We start from the raw sequence: 20,630 nt of genomic DNA, 5'->3' as shown, positions 1-20,630 counted from the left end.
TTTTTATGAAGCGTTTTAGGTATTTTTTTGAAAAATGTTGAAAATGTTTTTTGGCAGATAATTTTCGCAGTTATTAGTAAATTTCTCTTGAAAATATCAGCTAGCAAGCAAACGTTCGAAAGGTATTTATGTGCCCTTTACAAAAATATATAACTTGTGCAGATTTAAATAAAGATTATTACTGTTACTAGCGACCACAGTCGAAAGAAGTGAAATTTTCAATAATTTTTGAAAATACACATTTTTAGTTGTTTATTTTTTATTTCAAAGTTTTTTTTTTTTTAATTCAGCAAAATATCACAGCGCACGGTAGTGCGCGCGAATGACGAAAGCAGCCACACCCAGCCAGCAAAGAAATGTAAATTTTGCCGACAGTGCAGTTTAGTTCAATTTTCCGTATCCGTAAACGAATAGAAAAACTCCTACAGTTATCATCAATTTTCATATCCGGAAAACGTTCGAAACATTTGAAAAAGATGATGTCATTTTAAGCAATAATTGTATTTTATTTGCTCAAGCTAAACATTTGAAAGCATGCCTGTGTAGTTGGAAGTGGCTGAGCGTGCAGAGTGCGCCGCTATTTGTTAGCTTCCAGAAGGTGCCGAATTCCGTCAGGCGCTTCCTAATTTTATTTTATTTCTTTTGAACCATGAAAAAGTATCTGTGAAGTGCAGAAAGAAAGCGTATTAAACGAAAAATTCAATCAGAGAAATTTCAGAAAAAACAGCCGTAAACGTATCCGTTTCACATACTGTTGTCTGTACATACGTTTCTGCCGCACACTTTAGTGGGAAAACGGATCGTCAAAGTATCCGGAAATGGAATCAGTAAACTGACAAAAATCCGCACTTCATGCAGTTTTTTGTCCTTTTCCGGATCGGTTTTCGGATTTTTTGCTGGCTGGGCAGTAGCATGCTGAAATGACTCGCTTATATGTATGTATATACATAATGTGACCAACTATTTCAAAGAAGTACAGGTTAGGTTGGGCTATGTTAACGCTGCGAGGCGGTTACGAAATTTCGAATGCGGCTAATTTCGATCCATGAGAGCTCAGTGTTTGTTCAGAAGTGCGAGCCAAAATGCTTCCATCTTAGCCTGACGAAGGTTCGGCAGTCTTAAAGAAAGTGTGGAGATGATTCCAACCCATCTTCCTCTTGACAGCTGATACGAAAGGATCAGTCTCAGTATTCTCACAATGTCCTGTCAGAACCCCCATCACTAGCCCTTGAGAGATAACGTATTTAAAGTGCCCTATAAAAATATTTTCTGCAGCAACGAACCGTCTTCTTTTCCTTGTTTATGTTACAAAAGGACCCGGTTTCCCTTAGCCTAATAGCAGTTCATGTTACGACAGTCCTGTCTGCAATATCCGCAGGTACCGTTCTCAACATGTGTATGTTAAGCGCCAGTGTGGGTGTGGTTCCTAATGCTCCGCTAACTTCTGTTTTACTAGTGTAGCCTTCTCTAGTGAGTTTCACCACACAAGGGCTCCTTGAAACAATATAGGCATAAATCTGGTTTCCTAGAGCTAATGAACTAATTTGAGCGAGAGACCACACCTTTTACCGATAGCTCCCTTACAGCGGTACAAGGCAACCGACGCCTTTCCTACCCTTTCCTCAATGTTAGGCTTCTACTACAGCCGCCGTTGATTGCCCTCCTTGTTACCTGGTTCAGGAACCTTGAGCCAGATCAAAAAGGGTGTATAGAAATCGTTCCTTAACCAAAGTTCTACATCATCTACATAGGCGATCACCCGACAGCCTACTTTTTCCAGTTCCTCTAGAAGGTCGTTTACAACCGCAATCCAGAGTAGGGGAGAGAGAATACTACCTTGTGGAGTGGTCCTGTTGGCTCTGCACTGAGTGCAGATGCTCCCCCACTCCGCCGCGACAGTTCTGTCAAGAAATAAGCTTATTAGGTTGGTTTCAACCCCTAGATTATGAATATTCTTGACTATTGCCTCTGGAGTGACATTGTTAAAGGCTCCTTCGATATCGAAGGCCCCTACAGCATAATCTTCATGCGTGAAGGCTTCCTCTGAGCACTTTAGCAATGTGTGTCGGTATTTACCGACCTTTTCTTGCAATAAGATTATTGAGCTCTTGAAAGAGTCACCAGGAATCGCATTTCTTATGTACAGGTCTTTCAGTCTCTCTAGCGTTTTTAGCAAAAACGAAGAGTCTGATAGGCCTAAACTCCCTAGGGGAAACATGAGAGCCTTTTTCGGCCTTTGGGATTAACGCAAAGCTGACTACTCTCCAAACCTTGGGGATGTACCCGGTCCTCACGCAGTTCGCATAAATAGGATCAAACCAATTGCACGACACCTTCAGAGCCTTTTGCAGGTTCGCAGGTATGATGCCATCGGTCCCGTCGACTTTAATGGTTTGAACGAATTTATCGCCCAGGCCGTGTGACGATCGTCCTAAAGATCGGAGACGTACAGGACCTGGGAAGAGATTCTGTAACCAGTTAGCGACAATTTTGCAATCGTTATCGTACTTTTTGACGCAAAACCATTTATATCCTAGCGATCCGAAAGTTGTCGCTAACTGGTTACAGAATCTCCCTCCTGAAGTACAAAATATCGCAAAGAAGTACATTTGACTGTACTTCGAAGTACGAAGTACAAAAGCGAAAAAAGAAGTACTGTACTTCCGAAAGAAGTACGGTTGGTCACATTATATACACACGAGATTTGGAAGTTTTATCCAGACGTCCAATCGACATGTTCGAGGAATCGTTGGAAAGGTCTTGCAGAGTGTGTCCAGAAAAGGTATTCAAGCATCATAAACGATTATCCGAATTCTTGAAAATTAGGCTAAGGTGTTGCGAAACAAAAAACCTTTTAAGGGAGTATGTGGGTACACCCAACATATTTAGAGTTATTCTATAGGTCAATACCTTTCCAACGATACCTTATATCAAATAAAACACCTCTTTGAGGTTAAATTTTCGAGTGATGAAAGCTGAACTAGGAACACAAAATTTATGATACCAATTTCGTAACGAAAATTACACGCATTTTTATACCCGAGCGCACTTCTGCACAAGGGTATATTAACTAGAGCTGTCAAACTATCGATAGTGGGGCCACTCGATAGTGTGCGATAGTTTAGCTCCACTATCGATACTATCGAAAACTATCGAAATTTTTTTATTATTTATTAAGCATATTTTGTTTGTTTGTTCGATGATTTATGTTATTGGCCCTGCTTTTAATGAATCTATAACGCCACGACTAATTAAGCATTTTTTCTTTTATTTCCATAAGTGAAAAGTACCTAATAAATACCCAAAAAAATTTACAAACACAATATTTTCAAAAACTCGAAAACATATTTTTATTATTTCATAAAGAAACTTAGTTTTAAACTTGTTTAATTATGTATGTATACATATCACAAGAAATCCATTTTTGTTATAAAACATAAAATAATCAATGTTTCAAACACGAAAAATATTTCACAAATTTAAGGCTAGGTTTGTTTTATGAAGATCAGTTCAATGGTTATAACTATTTAACAAAAAATTGCATATTTTAAAAATCACAATAACCATTCGTTTTTGCGAAGGAACAGTAGCAGTGGTTTAATATTTGTACGTCTTTCAGATATAATTTGTCCAGCCTTGATGAACATCCGCTCCGACTCCGTTGAAGTTACTGGGACACACAAATAGCGTTTTGCTCCCGTTTGCATCAACTCCATATCTGTAGCATTGTTCTAAATAAAACCAAATGTATATTGTAACATTGTATATATTTTGTAATGCAATTTAAGCTGCAATTACCTTCCAATATTGAAGCGGATTCATTGATTGCGGCAAATTCGGTTTTTCGCTATATTGCCTCAATAAAATAATCGCGTCCACCCGTGACGTCTTCACCTTACTCGCTAGTTTTTCTTTCATAAAACTGAACAGCGGCTGCACTTTAGTATCAACTTCATTTGATGCTGCATCATTGAATCTTGAGCGGTTTGCTTGTATCGAAACCAATTAATTTTCCAGGGCTTTCATTCCCTGCTCAACATTTTGCGCTACACGAAATCCCTCTTTCTTGAACCGTGGATCAAGAAGAGTACCAAGTCTTGTTACAGTTCTCGTTTCATATGCAAATAGTCGGCGCTGTAACGTTTCCATTAAGAATGCGCAGGTTTGAACACCTTCCTTCATTTTCATTTTGCTTTTAGCTTCTGCCATGTTTGAGTACAGGCCAACGACCATGGGTATAATGAGCGAAATCGTTACTGTAGTGTTTGCTGATACTTGCACTGAGGCATCATTAAATGGCGCAAGCAAACTGCAAAGATCTTGCAAGAGCTCCATTTCGTCTGCCGTAAGCGGCGGAGGGGCTTTCGGTGTACGTAATAAAACTGAAGCAATGGCGTCTTTTGTTATTAAAATCCTATTTATCATATTATAGGCACTATTCCAACGCGTTACAACTTCCTGTACAAGACTATACTGCTGCTCATTACCTTGAGCTGCTTTAAATTTTGCATATGCAATTGTGCTGCTTTTAAAGTAGGTTACAATGCGCTTGCACTTTGTGAGTACATTCAATACATAGCATTGCTTAAGCGCGTCTTGCACCACCAGATTTAAAGTACGGGTACGCTTTTCTAGCAACTCACATGCTTTTACCATTGAGGCTGCATTGTTGGTTACAAACGCAACAACTTTATGAAATACGCCCCATTTTGATAACACAGCTCGTAGTGTGCTAGCAATGTTCTCAGCCGAGTGATTTGATTCGTCAATTAATTTTTCAGTACTTAGCACAGCAGAGTGTAGTTCAAAATTCGGTGAAACGAAGTGGCACGTTATTGTAACATAACTTTCATTTGCACGTGAAGTCCACAAGTCAGTTGTGATTGCGCAGTATTCAATGCTTTCTAAAGTCTAATGTACCTTATATTAAATCGAGTCAAATATATTTTTGATTTGCACTTGCAAACTGCTTCGAGATGGCAAAGTGTACCGGGGATCGAGACATTTTACAAAGCTACGGAAACCTTTGTCCTCCACTATTCGAAATGGTTGGACGTCTAAAGCAATCATTAAAACCAACGCGCGATCAAGTTGTTCTTTACGTGCAGATTTGCTGTCATACGTTTCACCGTGTGTAAAAAACGAAGAAATTTTTTGATTTGCGTTGTCTCGATCGCGCAAAGGGTACGCACGCTTTAGGTGGTCTAATAAATTAGAAGTGTTTCCACTTGTTTTGTATGTCTTACCACATTTTCTACATTTTTGCGTGCTTTTTGTCTTGTGCTTTCTCAAAGAAGTTCCACACTTCTGACATGCCTCTTTTTGATTTTTTCAATTGCAAATTTTCTTCCACCGAGTCGCTTCTTTCTCGTTTCTGTTCACAAAAAGAAAGTAATTTGAAGTTGCAGGTTCATAAGTTAGAAAGTATTTTTACCTCTGCGAATACTGGAAACGTTATTCATCGTACAAACGCGTTTTCATACACTATAATTATACAGAAGATACATTTTTGTTAGAGCAGGAGACTTGGGGCTGTTTTTCAAAACAAACTATAACTATAAATTGACATATTTTCACGCAAAACTTTTAAAAATATATTATTTTATTCTCAAAATACTTACCCGTGTAATAAATTTATTAGCTGCAAAAATGTCACCGCTTGGAAAATGGCGCAAAGCTAGGAGTGGAAATTGTTCGATAGTATCGATAGTGTTAAAAACCATCGATAGTAGACGAAAACCCAAAACCATCGATACTATCGATAGTGCCATCGATAGTTTGACACCTCTAATATTAACTTTATTCGCATAACGGTTGTTTGTAACAGCCAAAACGAAGGGAGATAGATATGGACAAATGTATACATAAATGATCAGAATGATTAAGCCATGTCTGTCTGTCCGTCCGTCTGTCTGTCTGTGTACACGATAACAAGAATTGAGATATCTTAACGAAATTTTATACGTAGGTTGCCCTTTATCCAAGGTAAGTTGGTGTTGAAAATGGGCCAAATCGGACTGTAACCACGCCCACATCCCATATAACGGTATTTTCGAAAAATGCAAAAACAGCGATATTTCAGTATATATTGGATGCAAATTGTTGAAAATTAGTATGTGGAGTAGAATTGTGGTAAAAAACAACATTGTTAAGAAATTTTTGGAAAATGGGCGTGGGGGTCAAGTTGTATCTAAGTAGCGGCTTCACCAATCCTTACTAAACTCGGTACGAGGCCTGGCGTGTGTCTAGCTAAGAAATCTGTTGAAAATCTTTAAAATCGGGCAATAACCACGCCCACCTACCATATATCGGTAATTTACAGAAACACGAAAACTGCAATAAATCAGTAACTACTGAAGCTAATTGACTCAAAATCGATTATTGCAATGACCACTATGCAAAAAATTAGGCTATTATAAATTTTTGTATAATGGGGGTGGCGCCGCCCACTTATGACCACAAATGTGTATCTTGGTAACCGATTTATCAATTTCCACCAAACTCAGTGCACTTAATAACCTTGGTACGGAAAAGCAATTTGTTGAAAGTTATTCAAATCGGACTAAAATTACACCCGCTTCCCGTATAACGGTAAATTTCAGAAATACGAAAACTCTGAGATTTCAATAACTGAGGACGCTAATTTATTTATTTATTTCTTCAGTCTACAGATAAATTTTACAGACTACATATATTACAAATGTTTTAGAATTTTTAATTAAAAATTGCATATAATTGCTGCTTAAAATTATATAGACTGAGAATAAAGTCTAGGTTAGGATAGTTGTTGCAAAATTGAATGCATCTCACCATTGGTTCATCAAAGGCATAGTTTGTTCTATACACTTGATCAACAAATAAACGAACCTGCCTTAAATCATGGTGATTAGTTTGAAGTTTGATTATACTCCATAGCTCACTGCAATTTATATTGGCATTTAAAAGATTACACACGAATAGCACCGAAAAGTAGATTCGTCTATCTTCAAGGCTTTGCAGTCCAACCAATTTGCGTCTGCCTATATAACTAGGGAGACCATTAGGCCAGGGCAGCTTATTCAATGCATATTTCGTAAAGACTTTTTGGACTCTTTCGATTTTATTTACATGGCAGTGGTAGAATGGGTTCCATATTAATGAACAATAATCTAGGTGGCTCCGAACTAAGGAAACGTAAAGTGCTTTCAAGGTCAAAGGATCAGAAAAGTCTTCGGTATTACGACGTATAAATCCAATCATAGAGAAAGCTTTTGAGACAATATAATCAATATGCTTAGTAAACGTCAGTCCTGAACATTGTGTCCAGATGGTTCAAAAAAAAAGCGCAATTTCTGAAAAGAAATCGCCAAAAATCGCCAATTCTTTTTTTTTAATTCATGAAATCAATTTAATAAGTCTTTTATTTTAAAAATGAGATCTTCTTATAATATAGTTTTTAAAACCAAAAACGAATATAATACCTTCAGAGGTTAATAATAAATAACACAAATCACTTATATTATAGTGATGTACAAACAATTTTCTTTAAAAATACGCATACCTTTAAAAGATATTTGTTCCAACACATTTTGCAATAGAGCTGCGCAATTATTAAACTTATTATAACTCATATTAATTGATTAATCGCATAATCCGCTTTAAAGAGTTTCGCGCTAAAAATTTAATAAAAACCTATAATAACGCGAGATCAACTATTTCCACAATTCCTTCAAAATCACCTATAGCGTCTGAATTTCTGTTGTCATATATTGAGCTATTCAACCTTGATAACATACTGTTTGATATTGGAAACGTTTTGCAGCAGAAACTATTAGCCTTCGTATAACACTTTATTCGAACTATTGAATTAAGGCTTTCAACCTCATCCTATTTCGAATCTTATGGCGATTACGTTTCTACAAAAAATGTTGCCTTCTCATCTCCCTCTTCTTAGTGTTAGTGCGTAAAGGGCAAAGAGAAGGTTGCATTTTTCGGTAATCGGCATTAGTTTTTGTTGAATTCATTATGGAAGAGTTGAACCATGGGAAAGTTAAAATATTTAAATATTCAGCTTCTGCTGCTTTTCTTTCCTTCAAAGTCAAATAGTGAATTGGCAGGTCCCTGGAACTCGCCCTCTTGTGATTCACACACCTTTTTGGTGATAAAATCAAAGCTTTTTTTAAAGTATTGAATTGATTAGGTAATCGTTTCAAAAGTTCTTCGATTAGGGTGATTAAACATTTTTGACAGTCTTTTAATATGCTTCTTAAGTAGGGCTGCCAGTTATCTCTGTTGCAAAACCGGGACACTTTAGGGAGGGCCTCTCGCTCCCTTCTCTTTCATTTCAACGTGCGAAAGGATGTAGGGAAATTTTATTTTGACAGACAAAAACAAAAACATAAGAACATGAGATCATGAGATTACGCCAACAAAACAAAACAACTTATCACAACTAAAGCACAGACTCAATAAATTTTGTATGCAAATGTTATTTTTAAATACGAAAATTTTTAAACGATAATCAAATATAAAGTATTAATTTTTACTATGCATTATTTCCCTCAGTGTACATATCGATGGCTGAGTGGAAGATCGACCTATCTCGGCAGCCAGTTCGAAAACGCCCTATCTCAGAAAACTTTTCAAGAACGCCCTACTTCAGAATTTGATTGAAAAACGCCCTAATTCAGAATATTATTGAAAAACACCCTACTTCAGAATTTGGTTGAATAACGCCCTATCTCAGAATTCGGTTCAAAAACGCCCTTTCTCAAAGGAAAATACATTGAAAATAAGCTGAGATAGGGTGTTTTTGAATCAGCATCTAAGATAGGGCGTTCTTCAACCAAATACTGAGCTAGGGCGTTTTTCAATCAAATTCTGAAGTAGGGTGTTCTTGAAAAGTTTTCTGAGATAAAGCGTTGTTGAAATTTTTTCTGAGATAGGGCGTTTTCGAACTGGCTGCCGAGATAGGTCGATCTTTCACTCAGCCATCGATATACTAATCACCAACTATTACTTGTGCAAAGTTCAACTATCTCGAAATGTGACTATTTCACAAATTAAACCGGTGCACTGAGAGAAAGAGGTTTAGAATTAAAAAAGCGTGCTAAATTAAAAAAACACGCATATGAAAGAGCACCAACCCAACTAGTTATACATTTAAGTATACAAATTTTAGTATTTAGTATAGAAATATTCAATTCAAATACGCCCATATTAAAATTAAGCGATTTGCAATTACCGATTGCTTTTTCATAATTAAGTTAAAAAAATATTTAAATTCCATGCTGGTTGTAATGGGAATTGAACGCTGACCCTCTGGAAATTAGCAAATTGTGGCAAGCATCGTCGCGCACTCAGCTACAGCCAGTTGAGTTTGAATTAACACCACGCGTGCGTGTTATGAAAGTATTATTTTTAAATACCAACATTTTTAAACGATAATCAAATAGAAAATATTCATGTTTACTTTGCATTATTTCCCGCAGTGAATTTATAACATTTTCCTGAATATTACAACGCGTTTTTCCCCCTTAGTGTAGTGATTTTTGAACTTTTATTCAAATTTGTGCAATCAAATCAAAAACCGCGACACTAAAACGAAACCCGGGACATTTTAAGGTTGGACCGGAACACCGGGACAAATAGTCTAAAACCGGGACATGTCCGGGAAAACCGGGACCTCTGGCAGCCCTATTCTTAAGTCAAGTTTATGACGCAGTTCATTAGCCTCTTCTGTAAAATTATTGTGGAAAACTAAGTTTTGTATATTTTTATAATTGGAAAATTATTTGAAGGGAAAAAACCGCATGTGATAGTTTTGAAGCTCCTATCTGCATTCTAATAACCCCATAATACCCAAATACCAGGGTTAAATCAAATCTATATACAAACCAGGGATGTTGCGAACATTTGCATTCGCATTCGTCATGCGAATGTCGACCGCAGCGTAACGCACATACATATGTTAAGCAGGGATTACACGATTTGTACAAATCCGTACAAATGTATAAATCGTGTGATCCCTGTTTAACGTTTAGTATCTTACATGTAGATCTAATTAGGCGCCCTCAAATGTGCTCGCATTTTTTGTTAACGTTTGCACTTTAGCTACGGTGACCATATTAACCAACGTAAAATAAAGGACATTTTTTTCAAAATGATTTGGGAATACATACATACAACTTGTATGATAAAAGTGCCTTACCCATATCGTAATTTAAATCAAATATTTACCAGTTAATTAACTGATTCTGAAAAATTAAGCCAAATCCTTTTCAAGGACTTCCTTTACTTCCAAAATGCGTTTACCATAATTCATACTGCACGCCGAAGCCAGCACACAGTGGTTCAAAATTGGAATTTAATGTTCATAATTCACCGTAGTCTTCATTTTTCCACCAATTTTTAATAAAAACAAAAACAAAATTATTTTGGTGAACATTTTTTTATAACATTTCAATTTTTTTTTTTTGTAAAATTTTCGTTTTGGAGAACCATACAATTGTTTTCAACTAGTCTTTGTTATGTAACATTTATTAACTGGAACAGGAGAATACATTTTCTTCAAAATTGTCACTTTTTCTGCATTTTGCACTAAAAAATTTAATATAATCAAATAAAAATTCACAAATCAGGCTCAACTGGTCTCTTGCAAATATTATAAGCATTCATAAAAAAAATCAAATTAAGTGAAAAAAATTAAGGCTCCAGTGAATTACGAACACTAAATGCCAGTTTTGAACCACTGTGCAGCAGGGTATTTATTGTTCTCTTTCAGTGGAACTGCAAACTCAGCGTGCAACACGATCCTGGGCACAACTTTCCCTGAGGTTTATAAATTGTGCAAAGATTACCTGTTAAACAAAAACCCTTAAGTGGGGTGCGAAACGAACTGGCGAAGGTTTTCATTATAATATATAAGGGACATTTTTATTTTTCATATTCTGTGTTTAAAAATTTACCACTGAAAATGCAGAGCTAATTTAAAGGACGGTTTAAGAAATAAAGAGCAAAAGGCGGTGTTTATTTTGAAAAAAGAAATGATAAAGGACAGGGGGTTAAAATAAAGGACTGTTCTTTAAAATAAAGGACAGATGGTCACCGTAACTTTAGCACCGATTATTCGATTTTCAAAATTGAGGTGCCAAATTAAAGGGCTTGGCCTCTAGATGTACATGTATGACTTTTTGAATAGGGTTGGCACCTTTTTTAAAATTATAAAACCTGCACCGTCCGTTGTATTACAAAAACTGAGGTATCAAATAAAAGGGCTTTATTTTTGAGTAGAGCATCAGATTTACGCCGTTCTATCGATTCTGGGCGCTGTAATGTAGTGGTTAGCATTGCGCGATACCACTCCGCAGTGCCTGGGTTCAAGCCCTGGCCAAATCAACGTCGCAAAAAAAAATTTAAAAAAAGGTTTTTTCTTAACAACGGTCGCCCCTCGGCAGGCAATGGCAAAACTCCGAGTGTATTTCTGCCATGAAAAACAGATTCCAAATAAAAAAACAATCGCCGCACTAAGGGGTATTTGAGGAAAAAAACCGGTCAAAAGTGGTTTTTCTAAAATTCATAAAATGACACAAACAATGCATGTTTAAGTAAGTACGATAACCGGTTCACCGCCCCACAGCCCCCAAACCCGCGTGTTTTTCTGCGTCTGGCCACATAATCAGTCGGAACCTAGCCTTTGTGTGTAACGCGTGTCTTTGTTCTCGGCGCTTTTGATTATTTTACATATTTCTCTGTGTTAATATGTCTTCGTATAGTGAATTACCAAAAAAACTCTTATTGGATATGGATGTTGAAGGTATGTACTTTGTATAAAAATATGTTACAGTTAATTTCTCATCAAAGTTCCTCATTTAGACTTATGTTGAAAATTTCCTTCTTAAAAACGTGGTATTTTTAACAAAAGTTTGAAACAATAGTGTTTTTGTTTATGTGTCGGGCTTTGTCGCCTTGCATTTAAAATGTGGTAATAAAGTTTGAACTTTAGCCTATCTGAATGAAAAATAAAATCACCCCCGACCCACCCCAACCTTTTTAATTTTTTTTAGTCAAAGGCAAAATTTTTCAAAAAATATATAATACATCGAAAATCAAGCTAAAAATCTGAAGAAAACTGTAGACAGTGAAATATCAGTAAAAATCGGTCACAATATTTTGCTGACAATGGTGGACGGAAAGGTCTGCAACTCCGCAGCGGTACCGCAGGTAGTGGTAGGAAAAAAATGTTGTCTGTGGCAACGCTGCCTACAGTCCACAAAATTCTGATGCACGGAGCGCAAGTGATGGCAGAAGCAATTCTGCCAATTGGACAATTGTCCGAGGAAGAATAAAAAGAAAATCTTGCCATTTTCCGCCGAGGCAAAAACCATGTTGATTACTGCAACACCGAACTTAAATAGGTCGGACGACAATACTGTTGAAGATATTGATGATAATGAAGAGGATTCGGATGTTAACAGCGAATCGGATGGCACTGACTCCGGTTAAAATCAAATTTTCTATTTATATTTTAGAATGTTTTTTTCTGGTTTTTTATGCATTTTTATTAAGAAATCCAAAATATTGATTAGATATTGTTTTTTATTATATTTTGAGATAATATAGGCCCCTAAATAATTTTGACCGGATTTTTGGCTCAAATACCCCTTAGTGCGCCGTTCGGAGTCGGCGTAAAACTGTAGGTCGTCCCTTTGTGTGACAACATCAAGGCGCACGCTACAAATCGGAGTAGAAGCTCGGCCAAACACTAACATATGTGTAAGCGCCAATCTATTATTATATATAATCGGTTTTAAAATGAGGTGTCAAATAAAAGGGATTGACCCACAGACGTGCTTTGGTTTTTGGTTTGGCCCAATTAAAAATGCTTTCTTTGAAATATGATAGTCAGTAATATATCACAATATGAGCATCACGCTAAATGGATTTGAGACTAATTTAATATGTTGGTGTCTTTAATACAGTTGCCACTTACAGGTCTATTCTGCGCTGGTAATAAAAAGTTTGTAACCGGTAAATAAAGTTACTGTCAATTTTTAAACCCTTTTCGCATTCTGCGTAATCTTGTAACCGGTAAATTTTGTTACCATCTCATAAGCTGGTAACAAAGTACAAACAATTCTTCATAGCTGAATGGCTGAATATTTTAACTGCATTACCAACGTACCTAGAATCGCGGTGACAAGAACTGGTAACGTTTTTTGGTAATTAAATTTTCCGGTTACAAAATCTTCGGTAACGTGCAGAATAGACCTGTTATTAAACAAATGTATACCTATGAATGGTAAGTAGGGCATGGAAATCTATCCAAATACATGTTTTTCTTGGACTTAGGTAAAGCGAAATAGATCAAGTATCTATGCGAATCATGAAATTATCTTAGAAATGGCATTCAAATGTTTTTTGCATATTTTTCATATTTTAGTCATAAATGCATATTTTTCGCATATTTCGCATATTTTGCATTATATTGACTCTTGAAAACTTTACAAATCTGCAAATCGTGCATATTTCTCTAGTTCGTACTTTTACGGATATTTAATTTTGTAAATTCGTTAGTTGGCAGCTTTACACAAACAAAATACACGTAAAACTCCTCATGACGAAGTACGGAGGTTAGTGTGAACACGGCTATCATTTATTTTCGATGTAGTGCGAAATCTATTGGCAAACATAAAAGTTTTGGTTTTTCATGTTTCCGGGCCACTCTGTAAACCATTAGAAGGCAATTTTTAGTTACAATTTTATCCCAGAGAAAATTTTGGAGAAAAATCAAGGATTTAAAAAATAAAAGGATATTGCGACCTTTTTTGATTTGAGTAATGAAAAAAGTGTTTTACAAATTGAATATACTCCAAGCGAACTGGTAGACGACCAATTACTTCTGTGGATGTAGAACGTTCATTTTCTATGTATAAGAGCTTTTTATGATCGAACCAGGGAAATTTTCTTTTTGAGAATATGAAAAAATATTTTATTGTGGACGCTAATGAGTAGCTAACTAAAGATTGAGCCAAATTATGTGATATACTAGTATTTTAAGATTGAATTTTTGTACTTATGGGTCATTCCATAGAAAAGAGGAAAACGTCATAAACTTAAATATGCCCTAATTATCTCTATTTCAGTAACCTCTTTTTAGATGCCTACATTTCATTAACCTGTGGGAAAATATTAAAAAAATCAAAATAAGTTGTAATTTTTGTCTATGGAAACTCCTTGTGATGTCCCACCAGCCACAATTTTAAATATTTTTTAATATTTCTATGAAGATTATACAAACCTCAATTTTATTGAAAACAAAAGCGTATAATTCATATTTTATAACACAACTACATCGTTCGTGAAAATTGTTTTCGCTAAAATTAATCTTTTAGTGCACAAGGGTAAAATAGAGTTATTTTCAGTGTCCCACCAGTCACATTCATTAAAATGGTAGATACATAAAAATAATAAATCGTTTGGTATTTTTGTTAAAGCAATTTCATACATTAGTTATCGACTTATGTTAAAAAATATATTTCGCATAGTTTAAATTCACAATTGATCACATTCTGGAGTAAAATGTCCCACTAGTCAGAGTGTATTGGCCCAAATATACATCCGTGTATTGAAATGTACGTATTTGCTAAAAGCAAAATTGAATGAAATATTTTTTGTACCTAACTTTATTTATCTTTAAAAACTTCAATAAACGTATGAATCAACTGAAGGCTTATATAATGATTTTACTGCATTTTTTTAATTTATAACGCATTTTTTTTGTTTTTCATGCATATTTTTAATTTTTTGTTGCATTTTTTAAGCACATATTTCGTATTTTTTAGTGCATGAAAATTCATGCCCTAACGGTAAGTAGTGTAAGTAAGGATATTCGATATTGCTATCAAACGAAAGCTAGTTGAGAGGGCTTTTGTGTAAATGTATGCGAGTTATCGAGGGTTGTCACCTAGTTTATAATTATTGATTGAAATATTCTAGTTAATTAAAATGTTACAAAGTGGGCTTCAAACGAAAAGATTTTAAACTAAATTAATATGATTGTATTTTTAATATACATAGTTGCCACCTACGTCAGAAAATGTTGCGCGTTTCAAATAATGTTTAAGGATATCCAATATTGGTATCAATTGAAATGGAGTTCGGTAAGATTCCGTTTAGTGTATGCAAATTTGGAGGGTTTCCCCTAGTTAACAATGAAAAAGGTCTATAGCCATGAACGGTTAGTAATTTAATAATGGTATCCAATATTAGTATTAAACTAAAAGGTAAAGAAAGAATGTTTTATAAATATATGTATATATTTGTTCGAGGGTTGCCCATTAGCTCAAAATTTACATCAGGCAATACGATTTATAATTAGGTGGCAAACCTTTAAAAAAACATTAAAGCCAAAGCACGTCTGTAGGCCAATACTTTTCATTTGATACTTAGTTCGAGAGAACGTTTTTAAATCGGATACTCTGCACAAAAATAACTAATTTTTAACAAATGGCCACCCTTTTTAAAAAAATAAGACGTCCTGCAGACCTGTAGGCCAAGCACTTTTATATGGCATCTGATTTTTAAAAATCGCGCGAACGGTGTAAAGGCATAAATTACCTATTACTTTCTGCTCAAAAAATAAAAGGCAAATTTGTAACTTTTATTTTTGCGATATAAAAAAATAAAAATCAGAACCAATCGGTATTATTCGCTCAAAGTTATCAAAGTCAAATTTTTAAAATTCATGTAGGAATCCCAATCTACAATGAGAGATGAGTCTAATGGTACGTTTTAAAAAGCTATAGCATAATTTTTTCACTATGCCTTTTTGATGTAAACAGTTTTAAAATAACTTTTTTTTCAGTCTCTGGTTATTTTGATATTTACGAAAACTCTTTATGTATGTATGCATGTTTGTATGCAGATACATAAAAACCCAATAAGTCTTAAACTAATCTTTTAATAGTATATTTTTTCTCTGTTTTAGGTTTTTAAACTGAAGGGTGCTGATCGCAAGCATAAACAGGATCGCGAAAAAATACAAAGGCGGCCTCAAGCAGAGCAAGAAAAATTCCAGCCAAGCTATGAATGCACCATTATGAACGACATACCTTTAGAGTTGATAACTTCAACAACTTCTGGCAGCTTCAGTCCTGAATAGTAAGATTTTTCACAACTAACATAATATTTACGGTAATGAAAAACATTATGTTAGGTACGAGTATAATAAATAGCTGTTTTTTTTTATTCTTATACCCGAGCGTACTTGTGCACAAATGTATTATAACTTTGTTCGCGTGACCGTTGTTGCAACAGCCTAAAGTAATCGAGATATATATAGACATATATATACCACAATACTCAGAATGAAAAGAGATGCCGATTTAGCTATGTCTGTCCGTCCGTGTGTACGATAACTCAGTCGAAAATTTAGATATCTCAACGAAATTCGACATGAAGTTTGCCCTTCATTTAAGGTAGGTTGGTATTGAAAACGGGTGATATAGGACGGTTACCATGCCCGTCACCTATGTAACGGTGTTTTCGAAAAATGCACAAATTACGATTTTTCGGAAAAACTGGATCCAAATTGTTGAAAATTGGAAAGTGAATGGAATTTTGGCATAAAATAAGACAATTAGGCATTTTTTTTTAATTCATCAATATCTACCAAACTCGGTAAAATTATTATTGGTATTGAAAAGCGATAAGCTGAAAATTTTTAAAATCGGCATAAAATTACGCCCACTTCCTATGTAAGGGTATCTTTCAGAAATTACATAAACTCCTATTGTTTAGCTGAGGGAGAGCGGGAGACCAGGGGTCGAATCGTGACAGACGTGAACGAGTCGGCAATCGTACGAACACAAATTACGTGATCGTTTAATCGAATATTGTTCATTCGGATGATAACAATCGAAGGCGAACGAATCGTTATTTTTTATTTGGTTATCGATTATTTTTCTCTTCTTCTTCCTTTTTTAAGTCACAATAGACATTGAAGTGTCAAAATAAGTGAAAAGTAAATAAAGAAAAGCGGCAAAACTAAAATGGATCCGAGCCTTTTATTTCATTTAAGCTCTAGCGAAAGCGAAAATGACGAAAGAGTTGTGCGTAAGCAACTTCGGGGCAGAAGCAATCCATTGGCATTATCCGACAACGCGTAAGAAATTATACATAGGAAATAAATTACCTTCTCTACTCCTATACTTGCAGATTCATCAAAAGATTTCGGTTAAGCAAGGAGGCATTCTAGTATGTTTTATCGAAAACAAACATAAACTGCGATGACACAAAAGCCGTTCCTGCTGCTCTGCAATTGGCTGCAAGCCTCTCGCTCCTTGCAAGTGGTAGCTATCAACAAACAGTTGGTAGCGATTACCTGATAAGTATGTGCCAGAGCCATATATGTAATACTCCTATATTGGCAGTAAGAGCTAGTACCGTCCGAAAACACTACAGTACAGATATATCAATAAACACGTACGAAAGAAAAGTTCACTCACTCGTTCACACCTGTCATAATACCGAATTACGATATAAGAAGTTCGTTCACGTCTGTCACAATCCGATTTTGTCATTTTTACGTGACGAGTTGCTCGTTCACGACTGTTACGATTCGAGCCCAGGTTTAGAGTTGTACTCAGTGTTGCCGCGGCGTTCAGAATAAATGTATCGACAAAATTCCCTAAAATGGATCAAAAGTATCATGAAAAAAAACTTTAAGTATCAAAGTATCAATCTTCAATAAAACCTCTAATTCTTAAATTAAAATGGTAGTTTGAATTTTTAATTGAGATCGTTAACACTTTTTATTAATATTTTTTGGTTTTTATATAAAATACAGAGTGAAAATAAAACTTTTATATTCTTGTAACAGTTGAATTCATTTGCATACTTAACTAAAATCAGATATGAAATTGGATTGGATATGAGATTGGATTAGATGAAATTCTTAAGGCTACAGAGTAGTGTTGTTTGGAAATTCTTTCATTGAGCTGAACTCAAATTTCTAAAGAACACCACTCTCGATGAAAAACGTATCATTTTGATCCATTTGGATCGAGTGGTTGTAATCGAGTTAGAGAATAAGGGGCATTGCATATGCCTGATATGAGAGAAAGAGAGGCCGATGAAGCGGTAGCACAAGATGTGACCCTTCTACCATGTATAATTTGGGTGACTCCATAAGAGGAGTCATGTTCTAGCTGCCGTAGGCTGCTGTTCAATGAGCTGGGATTTATTCAGCGATGTATTCATGCAGAACCCCTGTGCGGCTTGTAAGCCGTAGCTTACCACCATGCAGAAAATTGCTCCGGAAGTGGAGTGTGAGCGATGCTTGAAGCGCCGTGTGATAGCAAAGCTGGGTAAGCTTTGACCATGGCTGAAAATTCGAGCGACTTATCACTTCCCTATATGCAGCGAAGAGGATGGTTCCGTGCGCAGAATTGAAAAACTTTTGACTGCCATTCACCTGGGAGTGGCCAGAAGCGATTCTTGTGCGTACGGTTCAAATCGCAGCTCACAGCGTCCGGATATTTATATCCACGTATCCTCTGGGTAGCAACCAAACACCCGTTTGGGAGCGAGCTAAAGTGAGAATGCGTAAAACTTCGCGTGCGCTTTGTTTGGGTCCCGCCACGTTAAAACCCCGCCCAATGAAAAACAACAAACAGCCTCGGATGAGACCCCCTTTTTTTGATGACGAACGTATAAAGGACTATGATTTAATTGTATGCACCTGGAATATCTGGACCCCTAACGGGGAAGGTCTGCCCGGCTGGTTGATGTCCTCGGGAAGACAAATGCTGACATCACCTCCATCCAAGAAATGCGATGGACGGGGCAAGGAAATGTAAGTGGGAAGACTTGCGACGTCTACTACAGTTTCCACGTAAAATAGTGCAAATTCAGTGTTGGATTCGTGGTAGGAGTGAGACTCCGCGCCGAGTGCTGGCGTTCACCCCGGTGGGCGAACATCTAGCCACAATCCGCATCAAAGCGAGATTCTTCAACATCTCGCTGATCAGCGCACATGCCCCGACGGAAGAGAAGGACGAGGCGTCCAAGGATCTCTTCTATTAGCGCTTAGAGCGTACATATGAGCGCTGCCCGCGAAACGATGTTAAATTCGTTCTCGGCGATTTTAATGCCAAGGTGGGCAAGGAAGGGATCTTTGGCGCAACTGTCGGAAAATTCAGCCTCCACGACGAAACGTCCGACAACGGACTGCGGCTGATCGACTTCGCCGAGGCGCGAAACATGGTAATATGTAATATTAGGTTCCAGCATAAGAACATCCACCAAGCTACATGGCTGTCTCCAGATCTAAAAATGAGAAACCAAATCGACCACGTTGTGATAGACGGAAGGCATTCTTCTAGCGTTTTAGACGTACGTACACTCCGAGGGCCAAACATCGACTCGGACCACTATCTTGTTGTAGCCAAAATACGCACCCGCCTCTGTGCTGCAAAAAATTTGCGCCCAGCAATGCAGGAAAGCTTAACGTCGAAAAGCTGGAATCACATCAAACGGTCAATTTATTCGCCACTCGACTCCCACACCTGCTCTCTGAGAGCACTCTTCATCAATCCGACATAACCGAGTAGTGGAACCACATTTCCCGATCATTAAGTACCGCCGCCGAAGAAGTAGTTGGATTTCAGCGAGCCCGAAAGAACAACTGGTATGATGAGGAATGTCAAGAAGCCGCAGAGAAAAAAGACACCGCCTATAGGACCACGCTGCGACGGGCGCAACACGAGCCATGTGGGACTGTTATGGGGAACTGAAGAAGAAAACGAGACGTATTTGCCGCAATAAGAAGAGATAGGCCGAAATCCGTTTGTGCGAAGAGCTTGAAATGCTAGCCGACAGGAAAAACGCCCGAAAATTTTACCAGAAGGTTAGGCGACTTACGGAAGGTTTCAAAAGCAGGGAAAACTCGTTTAAGAACAACAATGGAGACCTAGTGACCGATGTCCAGAACGTACTTGAATTATGGATAGAACACTTTTCCACCCTACTGGGTGGAGGAGTTGATAAGGTGCATGTATCAACTCTTATGCAGAATATGGTCAGATGAACGCATGTCAAACGACTGGAATTTAAGTGTTAACTACCGCGGAATCAGCCTTCTAAGCATAGGTTATAAGGTCTTATCTAGTGTATTGTGCGAAAGGCAGAAGGTCACCGTCAACGAACTGATTGGACATTATCAGTGTGGCTTTAGGCCTGGCAAATCCACAATAGATCAGGTATTAACAATACGCCAATTCTTGGAAAAGACCCACGAGAATAGGATCGACACGCACCATCTATTTGTCGATTTCACAGCCGCTTTCGACAGCACGAAGAGAAGTTGTCTTTATGCCGCAATGTCTTAATTTGGTATCCCCACGAAACTAATACGGCTGTGTAAAATGACGTTGAGCAATACCACCAGCTCCATCAGAATAGGGAAGGACTTCTCCGAGCTGTTTCATACCAAACGAGGGTTCAGACAGGGTGACTCCCTCTCTTGTGATTTCTTTAATCTGACGTTGGAGAAGATAATAAGAGCCGTAGAACTGAACCGCTCACGCACAATACTTTACAAGAGTGTACAATTGCTGGCGTATGCCGACGACAGCGATATTATCGGTAAA

The 20,630-nt window shown here is 36.9% G+C and overlaps 1 protein-coding gene across 2 annotated transcripts in view; it reads left to right on the top strand.

Moving 5' to 3' along the window:
* LOC118742368 (uncharacterized protein DDB_G0283357) overlaps nt 1–20,630 on the top strand; it is a 242,541-nt gene that overhangs the window by 162,563 nt on the left and 59,348 nt on the right. For both annotated transcript variants that reach the window (XM_036474389.1, XM_036474388.1), the window contains one exon: nt 15,968–16,140. In XM_036474389.1, the coding sequence (XP_036330282.1) occupies nt 15,968–16,140 (173 nt within the window). The remainder of the gene's footprint in view (nt 1–15,967; nt 16,141–20,630) is intronic.

This window comes from Rhagoletis pomonella, unplaced genomic scaffold (assembly GCF_013731165.1).
Source record: "Rhagoletis pomonella isolate Grant_MI unplaced genomic scaffold, Rhpom_1.0 Rhpom_scaffold_00007, whole genome shotgun sequence".
Taxonomy (NCBI): Eukaryota; Metazoa; Arthropoda; class Insecta; order Diptera; family Tephritidae; genus Rhagoletis; species Rhagoletis pomonella.
Note: the sequence above shows the minus strand (reverse complement) of the source record. Positions and strands in the feature narration are given on the sequence as shown.